Consider the following 25,727-nt stretch of genomic DNA (forward strand, 5'->3'; position numbering starts at 1 on the left):
ACGGACAGAACCGGAGAGACGGACAGAACCGGAGGGAGACGGACAGAATGAGAGAGAGAGAGGAGAGAGAGAGACGGACAGAACCGGAGAGACAGACAGAACCGGGGGGAGACGGACAGAATGAGAGAGAAAGAAAAAGAGAGAATGAAAGCAGGAAAGAGAATACATGGTTTAGTAAAGCACAATCCATCTCCGATCGTTCCAGTGCTATAAAACATTCATACTATTGTCATGCTCAAACTGTACTGATAATCATCTTCTATGTATCCATGACCAACAGGTCTCGGGGGGGGGCAGAAAGACCTGTGTGGTTTGGTAGGGGGGTTCTATCGGGGCAACAGCAGCACAGGCAGGCAGAACACGTAGCATAGGGGGAACAAAACAGGCTCTCTCAATAGACATTCTGGAGCCACTCGGCTGTCAAATGACTGTTACATTAAAAAAAGGGAATCTGCCTGCCACAATGACACGCCTGACAGCACAAACTACGACCAGTGTACAGTTTTCTGTGTGTGCTCGTCTGTACTCCTCACCTTGACATGGTCCCGGCCCTGTGCGTTAGGTAGCAGGTGGTTCCAGAAGGGGGCAGCCTTGGCATCGGTGCCCCTGCAGGAGGCCAGCCCTAAGCCAGGGGCCAGCAGTGCAAGACGGCTCCTCTTAGAGGTAGAGGGGCCCTCATCCTCCGAACACGACTCTGCTGTGTCGCTAGAGGATAGAAGTTTCTTTTTAGCAGGGCAGGGGACCGAGGGGACCCCACTGTGGCTGGGGGTCTTCTCCAGGGAGGCCAGCTCGTTGATGGATGCTGTGGTACTGGGATGGGGCGGGGAGGATTCCAGTTCGGTCCCACACTCTCTGCCCTCCCCGGGCCCCTGGGGGTCTGTGGTGAGAAGGTAGTGGGGGGAGAGGGAGCCTGTAGGTCCGAGGGGAGGTCCAGGGGGGTTGGGGGTTTCGAAGGCTCCGAGGGCCCAATAGGAACCCTCGTCACAGCAGGAGTTGGGCTGACGCTGTCCCGATGAGGAGCCACTACTGCAGCCCTCCCCGGACCCTCCAGGATCAGAAGGAGGCTCTGTGCTGGGTAACGGGCTGCGGGGGCCAGGGGGGCTGTGGGGCTCAACCATGGGAGGTGATTTGGGAGACAGTGGAGCCCACGGGTCCGGGACGGGCCTGTCGTGGTTGTGCTGGGCGGGGCGTCGGGCGGGGGTGTGGCCGGGGGAGAGGGGTTCAGGTGGGGGGGATCTAGGTGACAGGTCCCCACCTGAGTCTCTGTGATCCACCATGATGCAGGAGAATACCTGCCCTACCCCCATCCCAACCCCTACCCCAGGTCCTGGCCCACACAGAACCCCTTCTTCCAGGGCGTCACCATCTCTGTATGTGTCCCCAGCCAGGTGGGGCCATTTGTGGCTAAGCTTGGGCTCCTCCAGGCCCCTCTTGACCCCTGGCCTGGCCATCCGAGGGTCCTGTCCCGGCTGGGCCTCACATGTCCTGGGGGGTTCGGAGGTTGAGAACCCCCCCAGCTGGGAGAAGATAGAGAGCTGGTAGACCTTCTGGAGACGCAGCTGCTCCTGACCAAAGTGCCTGGAAACCCCGACCATCACCCCAGGATCTGGGCCCTGTGAGGGGGCCGCAGGAGGAGACAGGTCCCCCTCGTGGGATGGAAGCTCCACAGGAGCCAGCTCCTCCTTGCTGCCGCGCGTCAGTTCTACGTGAATGTGCCTCATGGCTGCTTGGGTTCAGAGGTTAGAGGTCAGAGCCTTAGAGCGTCTGAGAGACGTTGTGCAATTAACAGGAAGTCAAGTAGCAGCAGGAAGTTCTAGAAAGTGCAAGGAGGCTGATGTTCTACAGGAAGAGAGGTCCTATACTTCCTTCTGTGACATCATCAGCACACGGTAAACCAGGAAGTAGAGACGCATAGCACCTGAGAAGAGGAAAAGGTGTGATACACTCAGCAACAAGTTATCAATGATAAAACAGGACACGCCATCATGGCTAATAACTATCCCACTAATACAATGTAAATGTAAGCCAAGACGCTTCCTGTCTCACCTCTGTGCCCGTTGACACCCTCCTGACCCGTCAACACCTGGCACAACATCAGAAAGCTGTGCCCACAGACTCCTACCACGGTTACCTATCCACCACCATGGTTACGACATGTGGCAGCTAGCACCAGTATCCCCACACAGCCACACGGGAAGGGGCGGGGCTTCAGGAGGAAGAGGAAGTGATGGAAGAGATGGATACAGGAACTACCTACCACCTGGAGCACTGAGGTTTAATAAAGAACTGGAAACTGTGTCCAATATGTCCGCCCGTTATTTGAGAGGTAATCTACTCAAGTGCGCATACGCCGATTCGTGGACTGTCTATATCCGGGTTGCATCCGGTTTACACAGACTAACATCACATGCACACTAGCACTCAGCACGCACAGGGAGCCGTGCGAGCAGCGACGACGTCATCACGTCATCCAAGAACATGACAATTATTTTAATAATTCAATATTGCTTTGTGCACAAAGGGGATGACTAAAGTATCTAATTGGAAATGGGTCTTTCTGGACCTGGTGTCAGTTAAACTGCAGTACCTAAGCAAAACTGTAGGAGCAGTCGAAACCGTGCTTCCAGACCGGAATCCTGGCACTTTGGCCTGGAGAGAGAAAATAGAGAGAGACAGGCAGAGCGAGAGACAGAGACATAGCGACAGAGATGGAGACAGAACAAAAGAGAGAGCGAGAGAGAGACAGACAGAGCAAAAGAGAGACAGAGCGAAAGAGAGAGAGAAAATAAAAGATAGATTCTCTACTAACACCATTCTAAGAAGTGTTGGCTGAAAGTAGCCTACTTTGAGTGGCCTACTCACCAAGGGGGCGGGACGTCAGTGAGGCTGGAGGGTTCCGAGAGGAAGTATTGATGAACACAAACAGGAAGTGACTATCCTAAAGCACCTTCTGTGATTGGCCGACGGCCGGAGACACCCTCCCTCGTCACCTGGGTGCGGGGTGAGACTCAGCGACTGCATCATGACACGGTCATTCCACAGAGAATCCCTAGAGACACGAGAGAGAGAGAATTAGCTTAATCAATTAATAAATTAACGGATTGATCAGAGCCAACCTATGGACCATTATATCAGGACCTTGCAGTGAGGGAACCTCTCAGTAGATAATTCAGGCCATCAGGGAATTCCTGAGAATTTGATTTTTTTATTGCAGAGATTAATCAGTCAAATAAGCTGAACCTTTGGACCAGAACATGCTCCCATGAACAAGCTGCTTCCATGACAACCTGCAGCCTTGACAACAGGCCCTTTGTGTTCCCCCACAGAGAGAGAAAGATACTGTTCCAAGAAAACATCCTAGAACGAAACAAGATGGCCGCTGCAGAAGGTCAACGTGACATGGGCACCATAAATGTGAACACTTATATTACAGTGATTCAAAAATACTACCTCTAACATCTCCTTTTGGCAGAGATGAAATTACCAGCAGACCAGATTCAACTTCAGTAATGTTGCAACAAGCAACCGATGAACCCTCCAAGTACTATCTAAAATGGAATATGGAATACGAGCAAGTTATCATGTGACCTGATGGGAGAAGAGCTGACGAGGACAAGATATTTATGAACAGCTGACATATCATATATAAATAGAGAGAGGGAGAAATGTAAAGAGAGAGGTAAAGAGAGAGAGAGAGAGAGAGAGGTAAAGAGAGAGAGAGAGAGAGCATGTCGTCTATAGTGTTCCTGTAGTGTACACGACAGCAGAGAGAATCAGTGGACTGAAAAGACTTGGCCCTCAGATCCTCAGTGTGTTCTACAGCTCCACCATTGAGGGCATCTTGACTGGCTGCATCACCACTTGGTATGGCAACTGCTTGGCATCTGACAATGGCACAGTACATCACTGTGCCAAGATCCCAGCCTTCCAGGACCTCTACACCAGCAGGGGTCAGAGGAAGGGCCCCAAAAAATTGTCACACACACACACTATTATCTATCCTGTTGCCTAGTCACTTTACCCCTACCTATATGTACTGTATATAGCCTCGTTATTACCTCGTACCCCTGCACATCGACTCAGTACTGGGCCTTATAGGCATGTTATTACCTCGTACCCCATGTACATCGACTCAGTACAGGTACTGTATTTAGCCTTGTTATTACCTCGTACCCCTGCACATCGACTCAGTACTGGGACTGTATATAGCCTTGTTATTACCTCATACCCCTGTACATCGACTCAGTACTGGTACTCCCTGTATATAGCCTTGTTATTACCTCGTACCCCTGGTACTCCCTGTATATAGCCTTGTTATTACCTCGTACTCCTGGTACTCCCTGTATATAGCCTTGTTATTACCTGGTACTCCCTGTATATAGCCTTGTTAATTACCTCGTACCCCTGTACAACGCCTCAGTACTGGTACTGCATATAGCCTTGTTAATTACCTCGTACCCCTGTACATCGACTCAGTACTGGGACTGTATATAGCCTTGTTATTACCTCATACCCCTGCACATCGACTCAGTACTGGTACAGACTTGTTATTACCTCGTACCCCTGTACATCGACTCAGTACTGGGACTGTATATAGCCTTGTTATTACCTCATACCCCTGTACATCGACTCAGTACTGGTACTCCCTGTATATAGCCTTGTTATTACCTCGTACCCCTGGTACTCCCTGTATATAGCCTTGTTATTACCTCGTACTCCTGGTACTCCCTGTATATAGCCTTGTTATTACCTGGTACTCCCTGTATATAGCCTTGTTAATTACCTCGTACCCCTGTACAACGCCTCAGTACTGGTACTGCATATAGCCTTGTTAATTACCTCGTACCCCTGTACATCGACTCAGTACTGGTACTGTATATAGCCTTATTACCTCGTAACCCTGCACATCGACTCAGTACTGGGACTGTATATAGCCTTGTTATTACCTCGTACCCCTGTACATCGACTCAGTACTGGGACTGTATATAGCCTTGTTATTACCTCGTACCCCTGTACATCGACTCAGTACTGGTACTGTATTTAGCCTTGTTATTACCTCATAACCCTGCACATCGACTCAGTACTGGTACTGTATATAGCCTTGTTATTACCTCGTACCCCTGTACATCGACTCAGTACTGGTACTGTATATAGCCTTGTTATTACCTCGTACCCCTGTACATCGACTCAGTACTGGTACTGTATATAGCCTTGTTATTACCTCGTACCCCTGTACATCGACTCAGTACTGGTACTGTATATAGCCTTGTTATTACCTCGTACCCCTGCACATCGACTCAGTACTGGTACTGTATATAGCCTTGTTATTACCTCGTACCCCTGTACATCGACTCAGTACTGGTACTGTATATAGCGTCATTACCCCTGCACATCGACTCGGTACTGGTACTGTATATAGCCTCATTACCCCTGTACATCGACTCGGTACTGGTACTGTATATAGCGTCATTACCCCTGTACATCGACTCGGTACTGGTACTGTATATAGCGTCATTACCCCTGTACATCGACTCAGTACTGGTACTGTATATAGCCTCATTACCCCTGCACATCGACTCAGTACTGGTACTGTATATAGCGTCATTACCCCTGTACATCGACTCAGTACTGGTACTGTATATAGCGTCATTACCCCTGTACATCGACTCAGTACTGGTACTGTATATAGCCTCATTACCCCTGTACATCGACTCAGTACTGGTACTGTATATAGCGTCATTACCCCTGCACATCGACTCGGTACTGGTACTGTATATAGCCTCATTACCCCTGCACATCTACTCAGTACTGGTACTGTATATAGCCTCATTACCCCTGTACATCGACTCAGTACTGGTACTGTATATAGCGTCATTACCCCTGTACATCGACTCAGTACTGGTACTGTATATAGCCTCATTACCCCTGTACATCGACTCAGTACTGGTACTGTATATAGCCTCATTACCCCTGTACATCGACTCAGTACTGGTACTGTATATAGCCTCATTACCCCTGTACATCGACTCAGTACTGGTACTGTATATAGCCTCATTACCCCTGTACATCGACTCAGTACTGGTACTGTATATAGCCTCATTACCCCTGTACATCGACTCAGTACTGGTACTGTATATAGCCTCATTACCCCTGTACATCGACTCAGTACTGGTACTGTATATAGCCTCATTACCCCTGCACATCGACTCAGTACTGGTACTCTATATAGCCTCATTACCCCTGCACATCGACTCAGTACTGGTACTGTATATAGCGTCATTACCCCTGCACATCGACTCAGTACTGGTACTGTATATAGCCTCATTACCCCTGCACATCGACTCGGTACTGGTACTGTATATAGCCTCATTACCCCTGTACATCGACTCGGTACTGGTACTGTATATAGCCTCATTACCCCTGTACATCGACTCAGTACTGGTACTGTATATAGCCTCATTACCCCTGTACATCGACTCAGTACTGGTACTGTATATAGCCTCATTACCCCTGCACATCGACTCAGTACTGGTACTGTATATAGCCTCATTACCCCTGTACATCGACTCGGTACTGGTACTGTATATAGCCTCATTACCCCTGTACATCGACTCAGTACTGGTACTGTATATAGCGTCATTACCCCTGTACATCGACTCAGTACTGGTACTGTATATAGCCTCATTACCCCTGTACATCGACTCGGTACTGGTACTGTATATAGCCTCATTACCCCTGTACATCGACTCGGTACTGGGACTCTATATAGCCTCATTACCCCTGTACATCGACTCAGTACTGGTACTGTATATAGCCTTGTTATTACCTCGTACCCCTGTACATCGACTCAGTACTGGTACTGTATATAGCCTCATTACCCCTGTACATCGACTCAGTACTGGTACTCTATATAGCCTCATTACCCCTGTACATCGACTCAGTACTGGTACTGTATATAGCCTCATTACCCCTGTACATCGACTCAGTACTGGTACTGTATATAGCCTCATTACCCCTGTACATCGACTCAGTACTGGTACTGTATATAGCCTCATTACCCCTGTACATCGACTCAGTACTGGTACTGTATATAGCCTCATTACCCCTGTACATCGACTCAGTACTGGTACTGTATATAGCCTCATTACCCCTGTACATCGACTCAGTACTGGTACTGTATATAGCCTCATTACCCCTGTACATCTACTCGGTACTGGTACTGTATATAGCGTCATTACCCCTGTACATCGACTCAGTACTGGTACTGTATATAGCCTCATTACCCCTGTACATCGACTCAGTACTGGTACTGTATATAGCCTCATTACCCCTGTACATCTACTCGGTACTGGTACTGTATATAGCGTCATTACCCCTGTACATCGACTCAGTACTGGTACTGTATATAGCCTCATTACCCCTGTACATCTACTCGGTACTGGTACTGTATATAGCGTCATTACCCCTGTACATCGACTCAGTACAGGTACTGTATATAGCCTCATTACCCCTGTACATCTACTCGGTACTGGTACTGTATATAGCCTCATTACCCCTGTACATCGACTCAGTACTGGTACTGTATATAGCCTCATTACCCCTGTACATCGACTCAGTACTGGTACTGTATATAGCCTCATTACCCCTGTACATCTACTCGGTACTGGTACTGTATATAGCGTCATTACCCCTGTACATCGACTCAGTACTGGTACTGTATATAGCCTCATTACCCCTGTACATCTACTCGGTACTGGTACTGTATATAGCCTCATTACCCCTGTACATCGACTCAGTACTGGTACTGTATATAGCCTCATTACCCCTGTACATCGACTCAGTACTGGTACTGTATATAGCCTCATTACCCCTGCACATCGACTCAGTACTGGTACTGTATATAGCGTCATTACCCCTGTACATCGACTCAGTACTGGTACTGTATATAGCCTCATTACCCCTGTACATCTACTCGGTACTGGTACTGTATATAGCCTCATTACCCCTGTACATCGACTCAGTACTGGTACTGTATATAGCCTCATTACCCCTGTACATCGACTCAGTACTGGTACTGTATATAGCCTCATTACCCCTGCACATCGACTCAGTACTGGTACTGTATATAGCCTCATTACCCCTGTACATCGACTCAGTACTGGTACTGTATATAGCGTCATTACCCCTGTACATCGACTCAGTACTGGTACTGTATATAGCGTCATTACCCCTGTACATCGACTCGGTACTGGTACTGTATATAGCCTCATTACCCCTGTACATCGACTCAGTACTGGTACTGTATATAGCCTCATTACCCCTGTACATCGACTCAGTACTGGTACTGTATATAGCCTCATTACCCCTGCACATCGACTCAGTACTGGTACTGTATATAGCCTCATTACCCCTGTACATCGACTCAGTACTGGTACTGTATATAGCCTCATTACCCCTGTACATCGACTCAGTACTGGTACTGTATATAGCGTCATTACCCCTGTACATCGACTCGGTACTGGTACTGTATATAGCCTCATTACCCCTGCACATCGACTCAGTACTGGTACTGTATATAGCCTCATTACCCCTGCACATCGACTCAGTACTGGTACTGTATATAGCCTCATTACCCCTGCACATCGACTCAGTACTGGTACTGTATATAGCCTCATTACCCCTGCACATCGACTCAGTACTGGTACTGTATATAGCCTCATTACCCCTGTCCATCGACTCAGTACTGGTACTGTATATAGCCTCATTACCCCTGCACATCGACTCAGTACTGGTACTCTATATAGCCTCATTACCCCTGTACATCGACTCAGTACTGGTACTGTATATAGCCTCATTACCCCTGTACATCGACTCAGTACTGGTACTCTATATAGCCTCATTACCCCTGTACATCGACTCAGTACTGGTACTCTATATAGCCTCATTACCCCTGTACATCGACTCAGTACTGGTACTGTATATAGCCTCATTACCCCTGTACATCGACTCAGTACTGGTACTGTATATAGCCTCATTACCCCTGTACATCGACTCAGTACTGGTACTGTATATAGCCTCATTACCCCTGCACATCGACTCAGTACTGGTACTGTATATAGCCTCATTACCCCTGTACATCGACTCGGTACTGGTACTGTATATAGCCTCATTACCCCTGTACATCGACTCAGTACTGGTACTGTATATAGCGTCATTACCCCTGTACATCGACTCAGTACTGGTACTGTATATAGCCTCATTACCCCTGTACATCGACTCGGTACTGGTACTGTATATAGCCTCATTACCCCTGTACATCGACTCGGTACTGGGACTCTATATAGCCTCATTACCCCTGTACATCGACTCAGTACTGGTACTGTATATAGCCTTGTTATTACCTCGTACCCCTGTACATCGACTCAGTACTGGTACTGTATATAGCCTCATTACCCCTGTACATCGACTCAGTACTGGTACTGTATATAGCCTCATTACCCCTGTACATCGACTCAGTACTGGTACTGTATATAGCCTCATTACCCCTGTACATCGACTCAGTACTGGTACTGTATATAGCCTCATTACCCCTGTACATCGACTCAGTACTGGTACTGTATATAGCCTCATTACCCCTGTACATCGACTCAGTACTGGTACTGTATATAGCCTCATTACCCCTGTACATCGACTCAGTACTGGTACTGTATATAGCCTCATTACCCCTGTACATCGACTCAGTACTGGTACTGTATATAGCCTCATTACCCCTGTACATCTACTCGGTACTGGTACTGTATATAGCGTCATTACCCCTGTACATCGACTCAGTACTGGTACTGTATATAGCCTCATTACCCCTGTACATCGACTCAGTACTGGTACTGTATATAGCCTCATTACCCCTGTACATCTACTCGGTACTGGTACTGTATATAGCGTCATTACCCCTGTACATCGACTCAGTACTGGTACTGTATATAGCCTCATTACCCCTGTACATCTACTCGGTACTGGTACTGTATATAGCGTCATTACCCCTGTACATCGACTCAGTACTGGTACTGTATATAGCCTCATTACCCCTGTACATCTACTCGGTACTGGTACTGTATATAGCCTCATTACCCCTGTACATCGACTCAGTACTGGTACTGTATATAGCCTCATTACCCCTGTACATCGACTCAGTACTGGTACTGTATATAGCCTCATTACCCCTGTACATCTACTCGGTACTGGTACTGTATATAGCGTCATTACCCCTGTACATCGACTCAGTACTGGTACTGTATATAGCCTCATTACCCCTGTACATCTACTCGGTACTGGTACTGTATATAGCCTCATTACCCCTGTACATCGACTCAGTACTGGTACTGTATATAGCCTCATTACCCCTGTACATCGACTCAGTACTGGTACTGTATATAGCCTCATTACCCCTGCACATCGACTCAGTACTGGTACTGTATATAGCGTCATTACCCCTGTACATCGACTCAGTACTGGTACTGTATATAGCCTCATTACCCCTGTACATCTACTCGGTACTGGTACTGTATATAGCCTCATTACCCCTGTACATCGACTCAGTACTGGTACTGTATATAGCCTCATTACCCCTGTACATCGACTCAGTACTGGTACTGTATATAGCCTCATTACCCCTGCACATCGACTCAGTACTGGTACTGTATATAGCCTCATTACCCCTGTACATCGACTCAGTACTGGTACTGTATATAGCGTCATTACCCCTGTACATCGACTCAGTACTGGTACTGTATATAGCGTCATTACCCCTGTACATCGACTCGGTACTGGTACTGTATATAGCCTCATTACCCCTGTACATCGACTCAGTACTGGTACTGTATATAGCCTCATTACCCCTGTACATCGACTCAGTACTGGTACTGTATATAGCCTCATTACCCCTGCACATCGACTCAGTACTGGTACTGTATATAGCCTCATTACCCCTGTACATCGACTCAGTACTGGTACTGTATATAGCCTCATTACCCCTGTACATCGACTCAGTACTGGTACTGTATATAGCGTCATTACCCCTGTACATCGACTCGGTACTGGTACTGTATATAGCCTCATTACCCCTGTACATCGACTCAGTACTGGTACTGTATATAGCCTCATTACCCCTGCACATCGACTCAGTACTGGTACTGTATATAGCCTCATTACCCCTGCACATCGACTCAGTACTGGTACTGTATATAGCCTCATTACCCCTGCACATCGACTCAGTACTGGTACTGTATATAGCCTCATTACCCCTGTCCATCGACTCAGTACTGGTACTGTATATAGCCTCATTACCCCTGCACATCGACTCAGTACTGGTACTCTATATAGCCTCATTACCCCTGTACATCGACTCAGTACTGGTACTGTATATAGCCTCATTACCCCTGCACATCGACTCAGTACTGGTACTCTATATAGCCTCATTACCCCTGTACATCGACTCAGTACTGGTACTCTATATAGCCTCATTACCCCTGTACATCGACTCAGTACTGGTACTGTATATAGCCTCATTACCCCTGTACATCGACTCAGTACTGGTACTCTATATAGCCTCATTACCCCTGTACATCGACTCAGTACTGGTACTCTATATAGCCTCATTACCCCTGCACATCGACTCAGTACTGGTACTGTATATAGCCTCATTACCCCTGCACATCTACTCAGTACTGGTACTGTATATAGCCTCATTACCCCTGCACATCGACTCAGTACTGGTACTCTATATAGCCTCATTACCCCTGTACATCGACTCGGTACTGGTACTGTATATAGCCTCATTACCCCTGTACATCGACTCAGTACTGGTACTGTATATAGCCTCATTACCCCTGCACATCGACTCAGTACTGGTACTGTATATAGCCTCATTACCCCTGTACATCGACTCAGTACTGGTACTGTATATAGCCTCATTACCCCTGTACATCGACTCAGTACTGGTACTGTATATAGCCTCATTACCCCTGTACATCGACTCAGTACTGGTACTGTATATAGCCTCATTACCCCTGCACATCGACTCAGTACTGGTACTGTATATAGCCTCATTACCCCTGCACATCGACTCAGTACTGGTACTGTATATAGCCTCATTACCCCTGCACATCGACTCAGTACTGGTACTGTATATAGCCTCATTACCCCTGTACATCGACTCAGTACTGGTACTGTATATAGCCTCATTACCCCTGTACATCGACTCAGTACTGGTACTGTATATAGCCTCATTACCCCTGCACATCGACTCAGTACTGGTACTGTATATAGCCTCATTACCCCTGTACATCGACTCAGTACTGGTACTGTATATAGCCTCATTACCCCTGTACATCGACTCAGTACTGGTACTGTATATAGCCTCATTACCCCTGTACATCGACTCAGTACTGGTACTGTATATAGCCTCATTACCCCTGTACATCGACTCAGTACTGGTACTGTATATAGCCTCATTACCCCTGCACATCGACTCGGTACTGGGACTCTATATGCCCATATTATTTTTACTCATCGTGTCACTATTTTTTTTATTACATTTTTCATCTTAACTGCATTGTTGGAAAACGGCTCATTAAGTATTTCACTGTCAGTCTACACCGGTTGTTTACGAAGCATGTGACAAATAACATTTAGTTTGACACTATCAAAGTTTGATGGGATTTACAGTGCATTCGGAAAGAATTCAGATCCCTTGACTTTTTCCACTGTTACCTTACAGCCTTATTATATAATGGACTAAAATCAATCTACACAGAATACCCAATAATGACAAAGCAAAAACAGGTTTGTAGATATTTTTTTGCAAATGTATAAATAAATACAAAAACTGAAATATAACATTCACATAAGAATTCAGACCCTTTACTCAGTACTTTGTTGAAGCACCTTTAGCAGCAATTACAGTCTCAAGTCTTCTTGGGTATGACGCTACAAGCTTGGCACACCTGTATTTGGAGAGTTTCTCACATTCTTCTCTGCAGATCCTCTCAAGATCTGTTAGGTTAGATGGGGAGCGTCTCTCCATTTTCATTCTCACCCTCACAGAGACACAGCTAAGGCTTCTCTGTCCATTTTCATTCTCACCCTCACAGAGACCCAGCTAAGGCTTCTCTCTCCATTTTCATTCTCACCTTCACAGAGACCCAGCTAAGGCTTCTCTGTCCATTTTCATTCTCACCCTCACAGAGACACAGCTAAGTACCTCTGGTGAATGGTGTGTCTCTCTCTCTTTCAGCTGAGAGTTATGTATAGCAGGTCAGCTTGCCTTCACTCCATCTCTCCTTCTCTTTCTCCACTATTTATTCCTTGCTTGGCCTCCTCTGCCTGAATAGGGTGTTTAAGAGAGAAACAGTCCTGTGTGAAAAAGTTGTTCCCAAGGCCAGTGCTGATCAGGTTGCTGTAGTGTAGAGGCCGTTTCTGCTCCCCTCCCCTCCTGTGATGTCCTGGTATGCCCAACAACATTAACTCTATCCCTCTTGCTCCCTCAGTCACTCTTTAACACGTACATGCACACAAACCCCCTCCCACCTCTCTTGCTTGCTCACTCTGCTTCCCCCTCCCCCTACTCTCTTGCGCTCTCTTTCTTTCAGTCCTCCCAAATAACTTGACAACAATGAAGGCTGTTCACTGGCTCCTTCTCTTCCCCTGTAGCCTCTCTCTCTCTCTAACTTTCTCTTCCCTTGTAGCCTCTTCTCCCCTCCCCACAAATTCAATTTAAGGGGCTTTATTGGTATGGGAAACATATGTTCACATTTCCAAAGCAAGTGAAGATAAACAAAAGTGAAATAAACAATAAAAATTAACAGTCAACATTACGCTCACAGAAGTTCCAAAAGAATAAAGACATTTCAAATGTCATATTATGTCTATATACAGTGTTGTGATGTGCAGAAGAAGTGTTGGCGCCGGAGAAGGCAGATGTTTTTTTGTAACTTATTTTGTATATAATGTTGCCGTAACCGTTTCTTATGACCGAAAATAACTTCTAGACATCAGGACTGTGGTTACTCACCAAGGACTGCCAGAATCCTTTTTTTCCCCCCCATTAACCCTCCTGCTGTGTTCCGGTCGAATTGGACCGATTTACAAGTTCTCTCTCTGAAAAATGTAGTTCATTTAATCTGATTGTCATAAGGTACCATGACTTTGTCCACACAGGGCATCTGAACACACAAAATACATTTTGATGATTTTCATTACATTTTGGGTGTTTTCTTTAACATGTGTACACTTGGTATCAAAAATGACCGGTCATTAGAAATGAATGGGTGAGACTACAATTAGTGTATAAAATCGAGTTCAGGCAAATGCCCATTCATCAGACGGAAAACACTTCCTCTCTCAGACCCCCACATGCATGTGTGTTTGAGCACACACACACACACACACACCTCACTCCCCTTCTTGGCTTCCATGGCAACCCCCACGGGAACCTTTCCCCAATAGAATCTTTCCCCCACAGGAACCACACCTGTTGGCATTCTCACAAACAATCACAACATTGTTTCAATAATATATAGAACATTTCTCGCAGCTCTGGTATATAAAGCTTTTTTGAGGCCTTGCTCACAATTCATTCTGTGGCAGCACAATGACCAAACGATATACTGTATACGAGGCTCTTGATCATATCTTTGATCATGACACTGGTGAGGAGGAAAGAGTCCTTGTTAAACTTAGACAAAAAGTACGTAGTGAGGACCAGCCGACTAGAGCATACAGGTCGCAGTGGTGGGTAGTATATGGGGCTTTGGTGATAAAACGGATGGCACTGTGATAGCAAACTGGATGTAGTCTGAGTTGAGTGTTGGGGGCTATTTTGTAAATGACATTGCCAAGGATCGGTAGGATAGTCAGGATCGGTAGTATAATCAGTTTTACGAGGGTATGTTTGGCGGCATGAGTGAAGGAGGCTTTGTTGCGAAATAGGAAACTAATTCTAGATTGGAGATGCTTAATGTGAGTCTGGAAGGAGAGTTTACAGTCTAACCAGACACCTAGGTATCTGTCCACATATTCTAGGTCAGAACCATCCAGAGTAGTGATGCTAGTCGGGCAGGAGGGTGCAGGTAGCAAATTGGTTGAAGAACATGCACTTAGTTTTACTAGCATTTAAAAGCAGTTGGAGGCCACGGAAGAAGTGTTGTATGGCGTTGAAGCTTGTTTGGAGGTTTGTTAGCACAGTGTCCAAAGAAGGGCCAGATGTTTACAGAATGGTGTCGTCTGCATAGAGGTGGATAAGAAAATCACCAGCAGCAAGAGCGACATCATTGATGTATACAGAGAAAAGAGTCGGCCCGAGAATTGAACCATGTGGCACCCCCATAGAGACTGCCAGAGGTCCGGACAACAGGCCCTCCAATTTGACACACTGAACTCTATCGGAGAAGTAGTTGGTGAACCAGGCGAGGCAGTCATTTGAGAAGCGAAGGCTATTGAGTCTGCCGATAAGAACACTGTGATTGACAGAGTCGAAAGCCTTGGTCAGGTCGATGAAGACGGCTGCACAGTACTGTCTTTTATCGATGGCGGTTATGATATCGTTTAAGACCTTGAGAGTGGCTGAGGTGCACCCATGACCAGTTCGGAAACCAGATTGCATAGTGGAGAAGGTACGGTGGGATTCGAAATGGTTGGTGATCTGTTTACTAACTTGGCTTTCGAAGATTTTAGAAAGGTAGGGCAGGATGGGGATCTCAGACTATACAAAATAGAGGTTGAATAGGATAGTAAAATAGGGGTTGCAACAATTTCAGTAGATAATTTTAGAAAGAGAGGGTCCAGATTGTCTAGCCCAGCTGATTTGTAGGGATCCAGATTTTGCATCAGCTGTCTGGGTTTGGATGAAGAAAAAGCGGGGGGGGGGGCCTCATGCTTCACAGAGATGTGGCTGAACGACGACACTATCAACATACAGCTGGCTGGTTATACGCTGCACCGGCAGGATAGAACAGCGGCGTCTGGTAAGACAAAGGGCAGAGGACTACGTATTTTTGTAAATAACAGCTGGTGCACGATATCTAAGGAAGTTTCGAGCTATTGCTCACCTGAGGTAGAGTATCTTATGATAGACTGCAGACCACACTACCTACCTAGAGAGTTTTCATCTGTATTTTTCGTAGCTGTTTATATACCTCCACAGACGGAGGCTGGCACTAAGACAGCATTGAATGAGCTGTATTCTGCCATAATCAAACAAGAAAACGCTCACCCAGAGGCGGGGCTCTTAGTAGCCGGGGACTTTAATGATAAATAAAATCAGTTTTACCACATTTCTATCAGCACTTTAAATGTGCAACCAGAGGGGAAAAAAAACAACAACCCTGGACCACCTTTACTCCATACACAGAGACACGCACAAAGCTCTCCCTCGCCCTTAATTTGGCAAATATGACCATAATTCTATCCTCCCGATTCCTGCTTACAAGCAAAAATTAAAGCAGGAAGCACCAGTGACTAGATCAATAAAAAAGGGGTCAGATGAAGCAGATGCTAAGCTACAGTACTGTTTTGCTAGCACAGACTGGAATATGTTCCGGGATTCCTCCGATGGCATTGAGGAGTACACCACATCTGTCACTGGCTTCATCAATAAGTGCATCGATGACGTCGTCACCACAGTGAACGTACGTATATACCCCAACCAGAAGCCATGGATTACAGGCAACATCCGCGCTGAGCTAAAGACTAGAGCTGCCGCTTTCAAGGAGCGTGACTCTAATCCAGAAGCTTATAAGAAATCCCGCTATGCCCTCTGACGAACCATCAAACAGTCAAAGTGTCAATACAGGACTAAGATCAAATCATACTACACCGGCTCTGACGCTTGTCGGATGTGGCAGGGCTTGCAAACCATTACAGACTACAAAAGGGAAGCACAGCCGAGAGCTGCCCAGTGACAAGAGCCTCAGACGAGCTAAACTACTTCTATGCTCGCTTCGAGGCAAATAACAAACATGCATGAGAGCACCAACTGTTCTGGAAGACTATGATCACACTCTCCGCAGCCGATGTGAGTAAGACCATTTAAACAGGTCAATATTCACAAGGCCGCAGGGCCAGACAAATTACCAGGATGTGTACTGTGAGCATGCGCTGACCAACTAGCAAGTATCTTCACTGACATTTTCAACCTCTCCCTGTCCGAGTCTGTAATACCAACATGTTTTAAGCAGACCACCATAGTGCCTGTGCCCAAGAACACTAAGGTAACCTGCCTAAATGACTACCAACCCATAGCACTCACATCTGTAGCCATGAAGTGCTTCGAAAGGCTGGTCATGACTCACATCAACACCATTATCCCAGAAACCCTAGACCCACTCCAATTTGCATACCACCCCAACAGATCCACAGATGATGCAATCTCTATTGCACTCCACATTGGCCTTTCCCACCTGGACAAAAGAAACACCTATGCGAGAATACTATTCATTGACTACAGCTCAGCATTCAACACCATAGTGCCCTCAAAGCTTATCAATAAACTAAGGACCCTGTGAATAAACACCTCCCTCTGCAACTGGATCCTGGACTTCCTGACGGGCCACCCCCAGGTGGTAAGGGTAGGTAACAACACATCCGCCACGCTGATCCTCAACACAGGGGCCCCTCAGGGGTGTGTGCTCAGTCCCCTCCTGTTCACCCATGACTGCACGGCCAGGCATGACTCCAACACCATCATTAAGTTTGCCGATGACACAACAGCAGTAGGCCTGATCACCGACAACAACGAGACAGCCTATAGGGAGGTGGTCAGAGACTTGGCTGTGTGGTGGACAACAACGTCTCCCTCATCGTGATCAAGACAACGGAGATGATTGTGGACTACAGGAAAAAGAGGACAGAGCACGCCCCCATTCTCATCGATGGGGCTGCAGTGGAGCATGTTGAGATCTTCAAGTTCCTTGGTGTCCACATCACCAACAAACTAACATGGTCCAAGCACACCAAGACAGTCATGAAGACGGCACGAAAAAACCTATTCCCCCTCAGGAGACTGAAAAGATTTGGTATGGGTCCTCAGATCCTCAAAAGGTTCTACAGCTGCACCATCGAGAGCATCCTGACTGATTGCATCACTGCCTGGTATGGCAACTGCTCGGCCTCCGACCGCAAGGCACTACAGAGGGTAGTGCGAACGGCCCAGTACGTCACTGGGGCCAAGCTTCCTGCCATCCAGGACCTCTATACCAGGCAGTGTCAGAGGAAGGCCCTAAAAATTGTCAAAGACGCCAGCCACTCTTGTCATAGACTGTTCTCAGCACGGCAAGCGGTACCAGAGCACCAAGTCTAGGTCCAAGAGGCTTCTAAACAGCTTCTACCCCCAAGCCCAAGCCATAAGACACCTGAACACCTAATCAAATGCCCCCCCCCCCCCCCTCTTTTACACCGCTGCTATTCTCTTGTTATCTATGCATAGTCACTTTAATAACTCTACCTACATGTACATATTACCTCAACTAACCGGTGCCCCCGCACATTGACTCTGTACCGGTACCCCCCTGTATATAGTCTCGCTATTGTCATTTTACTGCTGCTCTTTAATTACTTGTTACTTTTATTTCTTATTCTTAACCATATTTTTAATAACTGTATAGTTGGTTAGGGGCTCGTAAGTAAGCATTTCACTGTAAGGTCTACACCTGTTATATTCGGCGCATATGACTAATAACATTTGATTTGATCTAAGTGCTGCTGTTAGCCCTCCTTGGTTGGTGACAGAAGCACCAAATCATCAGCAAACATTTGACTTCAGATTCTAGTAGGGTGTCTCTCGCTCTCCTTCTCTTCCCCCGTAGCCTCTCCCTCCCTCTCTCCTCTTCCCCCGTAGCCTCTCCTTCTCTTCCCCCGTAGCTTCTCCCTCCCTCTCTCCTCATCCCCTGTAGCCTCTCCTTCTCTTCCCCCGTAGCCTCTCCCTCCCTCTCTCCTCATCCCCTGTAGCCTCTCCTTCTCTTCCCCCGTAGCCTCTCCCTCCCTCTCTCCTCATCCCCTGTAGCCTCTCTTTCTCTCCTTCTCTTCCCCCGTAGCCTCTCCCTCCCTCTCTCCTCATCCCCTGTAGCCTCTCTTTCTCTCCTTCTCTTCCCCCGTAGCCTCTCCCTCCCTCTCTCTCTCCTCTTCCCCCGTAGCCTCTCCCTCCCTCTCTCCTCCTCTTCCCCGTAGCCTCTCCCTCCCTCTCTCCTCATCCCCTGTAGCCTCTCTTTCTCTCCTTCTCTTCCCCCGTAGCCTCTCCCTCCCTCTCTCCTCATCCCCTGTAGCCTCTCTTTCTCTCCTTCTCTTCCCCCGTAGCCTCTCCCTCCCTCTCTCCTCATCCCCTGTAGCCTCTCCCTCCCTCTCTCCTCATCCCCTGTAGCCTCTCTTTCTCTCCTTCTCTTCCCCCGTAGCCTCTCCCTCCCTCTCTCCTCATCCCCTGTAGCCTCTCTTTCTCTCCTTCTCTTCCCCCGTAGCCTCTCCCTCCCTCTCTCCTCTTCCCCCGTAGCCTCTCTTTCTCTCCTTCTCTTCCCCCGTAGCCTCTCCATCCCTCTCTCCTCATCCCCTGTAGCCTCTCTTTCTCTCCTTCTCTTCCCCCGTAGCCTCTCCCTCCCTCTCTCCTCATCCCCCGTAGCCTCTCTTTCTCTCCTTCTCTTCCCCCGTAGCCTCTCCCTCCCTCTCTCCTCTTCCCCCGTAGCCTCTCCCTCCCTCTCTCCTCATCCCCTGTAGCCTCTCTTTCTCTCCTTCTCTTCCCCCGTAGCCTCTCTTTCTCTCCTCCTCTTCCCCCGTAGCCTCTCTTTCTCTCCTTCTCTTCCCCCGTAGCCTCTCCCTCCCTCTCTCCTCATCCCCTGTAGCCTCTCTTTCTCTCCTTCTCTTCCCCCGTAGCCTCTCCCTCCCTCTCTCCTCATCCCCTGTAGCCTCTCTTTCTCTCCTTCTCTTCCCCCGTAGCCTCTCCCTCCCTCTCTCCTCTTCCCCCGTAGCCTCTCTTTCTCTCCTTCTCTTCCCCCGTAGCCTCTCCATCCCTCTCTCCTCATCCCCTGTAGCCTCTCTTTCTCTCCTTCTCTTCCCCCGTAGCCTCTCCCTCCCTCTCTCCTCATCCCCTGTAGCCTCTCTTTCTCTGTCGTCAGGCCTCCTCTATCTCAGCCCCTCTGCCCTTTTCTCTGTCTCTTCCTCCCAGCTGGTAGATCCAGTCAGCACTAAACACATATAGAAAAGAAGGGGGGAGAGGAGCTGGCTTCTGATTGGCTGAGAGAAGGGGGGGGGGGGTCAGCTGGAGTAACCGAGGCTCTGATTGGCTAGGGGAAGCCGAAGCTCCTCCCACCTGCTCGGCCTGTTTTGCAGAAACAGAGAGAGAGCAGAGAACGCTCCTAAAACAGCCTTTCTCTGTGTGTGTGTAAGGGGGATGTATATTTGAATCTTCATTCTCTTAGGCACCAGACAGCATCTATTTAGGATTGGTTATTTTTAACACACAGTTAGCTTTCCCACAACGGTGTCAATCATCTGTTACACTAAACCAGAAGCTCTAACCTGCCTCCTAGCTCATGTTTAGGGAGGTTTATAGAAGGGGTGTGTGTGTGAGAGTGAGTGAGTGTGTAGGAGCAGAATTAATAGAAGCTTGCAAAACAGAAGCTGTTATTTCCTGAAACAGTGTGTTAGGTCTAGGTTGTTATTTGTACATAGAAAGGATGTGATAGTGTGTGTGTGTGTGTGTGTGTGTGTCTCTTGCAAAACAACAGAAGTTTCTTCAGCTATGCACCTCCAAATATAGAGAGAAGGGAGGAGAGTAGAGAGGGGGAAGAAAGAAAGACAGAAACAAAGACCTTTGTTTCCAGTAGAGGTTCAAGTGTGTCAAAAACTCATGTTGTCTGCTCTTGTCTTCTGCTTGTATTTTTGTACTCAGGTCTCACTTGTAAAAGATACCTTATATTCAATAAAACATATTTCACCTCAGCTGAGAAAACAATAAAATAGGAACTTTTGAATCTCACTAGACAACGCTGTTATTTAGGATCCAACATGCGCACACACACACACCTGCCCCTTTAAGAACCCTTGTTAACTTCCATATAATGAAAATGGGGTGTGGCCTCTTCTCAAGTCCCTCCCCTGTTCAAGGGTGTCTGAGTACAGCTGAAAAAAGCTAAGAATAGATGTCTGTTCACACACACACACACACACACACACACTAGGGTTCCCCAACTGGCAATGGTTTTATTTGCCCCCCCCCCCAGGTTTTCAGAGCAAAAAAACTATTCCCATGCATAATAGACACTTACAAATGTAAGCAAGGTTCGAAATGATTGTTTTAGTCAAATATATCCATTTGGGCTTCTTGCGGTTAATTTGCAGTCTACAAATGATTTGTAATTATGTTCTGGCCCACCCGACCATCCGCTCAAGAAAATATCGGCCCGCGGCTGAATCTAGTTGATGATCCCTGCATTAGGACATCCGCCCACGGTGTTTAGAATGACACTCTGTCTCGATGGCAACAACTAGGGCCTGTCTAGCTGTGTGTGTGTGTGTGTGTGTGACAGAGAAAAAGAGAAGTGTGTGTGTGTGTGGTTAGGATTAACCGTACTGTTCCTTTGCTAGAGCTTCCACAGACCACCACCTCTCCTGACTGTCCCCCAAGCTAACATGGATAAGCCCCAACGATGTGTGTGTGGTGCCTGTGTGTGGATTGATCTTTATGTTCACCTTAGTTCCTCTTTACCAGTTAATGGCTGAGTACAGTATGTATTCTAGGGTATCTGGTTCCTCAGAGTGATATAAGCACAGACCTTACTGCCATGTCATTTAACCCCTGAAAAACGTTATGTCATGTAGTTTTATCAGCGTAGAAAACTGATTGGATTTTCAAAAAGTCATCGTCTTTTCTTTATCCAACTTTTAACCTAAATCCAATGACATGGTGACATAACAACCTAACGTGAATCAAAACCAGACGTTGAACTGACGTCTGTGCCCAGCGAGGAATAAATCAACAAGGTTTGAGATTACACTGAAAACCATACACACCGATGTTCCCATGTCTCTCTCTCTCTCACACACACACACACACACACACACGATACCAGTGTCACAATATTTTTCCAATGACAAAAATAAAAACACGAAGTAGACTAAACACTTTGGTTATTTAAAACCTGCTGTATGTAACATATTGTGTGCAATAACTTAAATAAATACATTTATTTAAATAAATATATTTAAATAAATAAATACATGCGACTCTAGATATCAACATAAGGATGATTATTTCCAACATCAGGGCTGTTTTCCTGAAGAAGTTAAAACCTGCTTCATGTTTTATTCCTTGCCACGATACTAATAAGTATAGCGGTACTGGTACCGTCCCGGCCCAACACACTCGTCCTGGTGTTGTCCCAGCGTTTTTTTAAGTGCACTTAAAAAAAAAAGATGCTATCTAGAACCTAAAAGGGTTCTCCACCGGTCCCCATATGAGAACTTTTTGAAGAACCCTTCTTGGTTTACATGTAGAACCCTTTTGGTTCCAAGTAGAACTGTTTTGGTTTACATGTAGAACCATTTTGGTTCCAAGTAGAACTGTTTTGGTTTACATGTAGAACCCTTTTGGTTCCAAGTAGAACTGTTTTGGTTTACATGTAGAACCCTTTCCACAGAGGGTACGACCTGGAACCAAAAAGCGTACTCCTATGGAGACAGCTGAATAAGAGTGTTTTGTGTGTCCCCTCAAGGTGCAAGCCTTCTGCCATTCCTATTTCCTGGCTGCATCCCCTCTAACTTCAAGATGGATAGAGTCGCTCCACTCCTCAAGAAACCAACACAGCTCCTCCGACGTCAAAAACTACAGACCTGTATCTCTTCTTTCCAAAACACTTGAGGGTGATATATATAGATATCTATCTCTCTCCACTGCCTTCAACACGCTGAACCATCACATCCTCCTCTCCACCGTCTTTGTTAGGACCCCCATTAGCCGTTTTACGAAAGCTGCAGGTAATTCTCATGGGGTCCACACAAAACATGACATAATACAGAACATTAATAGACAAGAATAAAACATTTAAAAAGAGGGACACGAAGCCTACATATCAACACACACACACACACACACACACACACACACACACAAATAGGAGGGGCTTTATGATTTCTTTGGAAAATAATGCAACACCTTGTAGAAAAGCACAAGTCATTCAGTATTTTCCATAGAACACATAGCCTCTCGTTGTCTATCCCTTACCTGCACTCAAAAAGGTTTCCAAACAGATAGACATTTTGAGTGTTGCAGTACGAATAGTAGGGGATAGTGTATGTGTGTGGGTCTCTCTCCCCCCTTGTTTTCTTCTCTGCGTTCTCTCTCAGTCTGTCTCACAGTCGAAGGGGTTTGGTTTGGCACAGGCCTTGGTACTGTATGTTAATGAACAAGAACCACAGACAGAGAGGACTGTGTGTGTGTCTCCTAACATATGTTTTGTTGAGTCAAAGCAAAGGGGCATGTCAGAACCAGCCAGTGGAGAGTTTTTAACTTTGGTAGTGTGTGATTTTTTTTTTTTATGTATACTAGTCACGAGCCTGGTTCCATAATGTGTGTGTGGCGTTTAAGAGCTATTTAAAGAGCGAAGGAGGAAGTGGTTATTCAAGCAAGATCCCCAACCCCTCTTTTACGCTGCTGCTACTCTCTGTTTATCATATATGCATAGTCTCTTTAACTATACATTCATGTACATACTACCTCCATTAGCGTGACTAACTGGTGCTCCCGCACATTGGCTAGCCGGGCTATCTGCATTGTGTCCCACCACCCCCTCTTTTACGCTACTGCTACTCTCTGTTCATCATATATGCATAGTCACTTTAACCATATCTACATGTACATACTACCTCAATCAGCCTGACTAACCGGTGTCTGTATATAGCCTCGCTACAGTTATTTGTCTCTTTTTTACTGTTTTTATTTCTTTACTTATCTATTGTTCACCTAATACCTTTTTTTTTTTACTTAAATATTGCACTATTGGTTAGAGCCTGTAAGTAAGCATTTCACTGTAAGAGATCTCTATTTCTTCATGTTTGTAGTGACTTCACCTTTAAGGAACATTTCATCTGTTAGATAGATTTAATGCACTTTGGGTTAATTGTGATAAGTGGTTGGAATTCCTCTGGCTGTATTAACGTACATGGTTAATACAACTACCTGTTGTATTCAGCATTTCACTGTAAGGTCTACACCGGTTGTATTCAGCATTTCACTGTAAGGTCTACACCGGTTGTATTCGGCATTTCACTGTAAGGTCTACACCTGTTGTATTCAGCATTTCACTGTGAGGTCTACTACACCTGTTGTATTCGGCATTTCACTGTAAGGTCTACACCTGTTGTATTCGGCATTTCACTGTAAGGTCTACTACACCTGTTGTATTCGGCATTTCACTGTAAGGTCTACTACACCTGTTGTATTCAGCATTTCACTGTAAGGTCTACACCGGTTGTATTCGGCATTTCACTGTAAGGTCTACACCGGTTGTATTCAGCATTTCACTGTGAGGTCTACACCTGTTGTATTCGGCATTTCACTGTAAGGTCTACACCGGTTGTATTCAGCATTTCACTGAAAGGTCTACACCGGTTCTATTCAGCATTTCACTGTAAGGTCTACACCGGTTGTATTCAGCATTTCACTATAAGGTCTACACCGGTTGTATTCGGCGCACGTTACAAATAAACTGATTTGATCTCATAGTATTCCTTTGAAATTTAATGTATTATGGATGAACTATTTTTTATGCATTAATTCCATGTGGTGACAGAACAAATTCTGCTTGGTTGCAGGGTGCAAACAGAAACAACTCAAAGGGTATTCATTCTGAGTGGTTAAGATTAGGGCTATGGTTTGGGTTTAGATTTTTATTAGGATCCCCATTAGCGGACGCCAATGGAGACAGCTGGTCTTACTGGGGTCTGACACATAACGAAAAGACATTAGACAAAATACTTTACAATTGACATACAGTACCAGTCAAAAGTTTGGACACATCTACTCATTCAAGTCTGTTTTTTTTCTACATTGTAGAATAATAGTGAAGACATCAAAACTATAAAATAACACATGTAATCATGTAGTAACCAAAAAAAATACAAAAATACAAAAATAAAAGTGTTAAATCTAAATATATTTTATATTTGAGATTTTTCAAATAGCCACCCTTTGCCTTGATGACAGCTTTGCACACTCTTGGCATTCTCTCAACCAACTTCATGAGGTAGTCACCTGGAATGCCTTTCCAACAGTCTTGAAGGAGTTCACACATATGCTGACCACTTGAATTGGGTTGAGGTCGGGTGATTGTGGAGGCCAGGTCATCTAACGAAGCACTCCATCACTCTCCTTCTTGGTCAAGTAGCCCTTACACACCCTGGAGATGTGTTTTGGGTCATTGTCCTGTTGAAAAACAAAACAATAGTCCCACTAAGTGCAAACCAGATGGGATGGCGTATCACTGCAGAATTCTGCGGTAGCCATGCTGATTAAGTGTGCCTTGAATTCTAAATAAATCACTGAGATTGTCACCAGCAAACCACCCCCACACCATCACACCGCCTCCTCCATGCTTCACGGTGGGAACCACACATGCAGAGATCCGTTCACATACTCTGCATTTCACAAAACCACGGCAGTTGGAACCAAAAAAAATAATAATCGCAAATTT

The 25,727-nt window shown here is 46.2% G+C and overlaps 1 protein-coding gene across 7 annotated transcripts in view; it reads right to left on the bottom strand.

The window, feature by feature from the left end:
* Positions 1 to 25,727, bottom strand: part of atosb (atos homolog b) — a 40,904-nt gene that overhangs the window by 6,918 nt on the left and 8,259 nt on the right. Inside the window, exons 2-5 of one of the 7 annotated variants that reach the window (XM_029718028.1) lie at positions 2,863 to 3,049; positions 2,588 to 2,649; positions 2,047 to 2,206; positions 534 to 1,918 (exon numbers count right to left, since the gene is read on the bottom strand). In XM_029718028.1, coding sequence (XP_029573888.1) covers positions 534 to 1,721 — 1,188 coding nt within the window. In that variant the 5' untranslated portion in view covers positions 1,722 to 1,918; positions 2,047 to 2,206; positions 2,588 to 2,649; positions 2,863 to 3,049. Of the gene's footprint in view, positions 1 to 533; positions 1,919 to 2,046; positions 2,650 to 2,862; positions 3,050 to 13,187; positions 13,586 to 25,288; positions 25,313 to 25,727 lie in introns of those variants that run through there. The other 6 variants (XM_029718026.1, XM_029718029.1, XM_029718027.1 and 3 more) reach the window with 6 other exon arrangements.

The sequence above is a fragment of the Salmo trutta genome, chromosome 27, assembly GCF_901001165.1.
Source record: "Salmo trutta chromosome 27, fSalTru1.1, whole genome shotgun sequence".
NCBI classification, from domain to species: Eukaryota; Metazoa; Chordata; class Actinopteri; order Salmoniformes; family Salmonidae; genus Salmo; species Salmo trutta.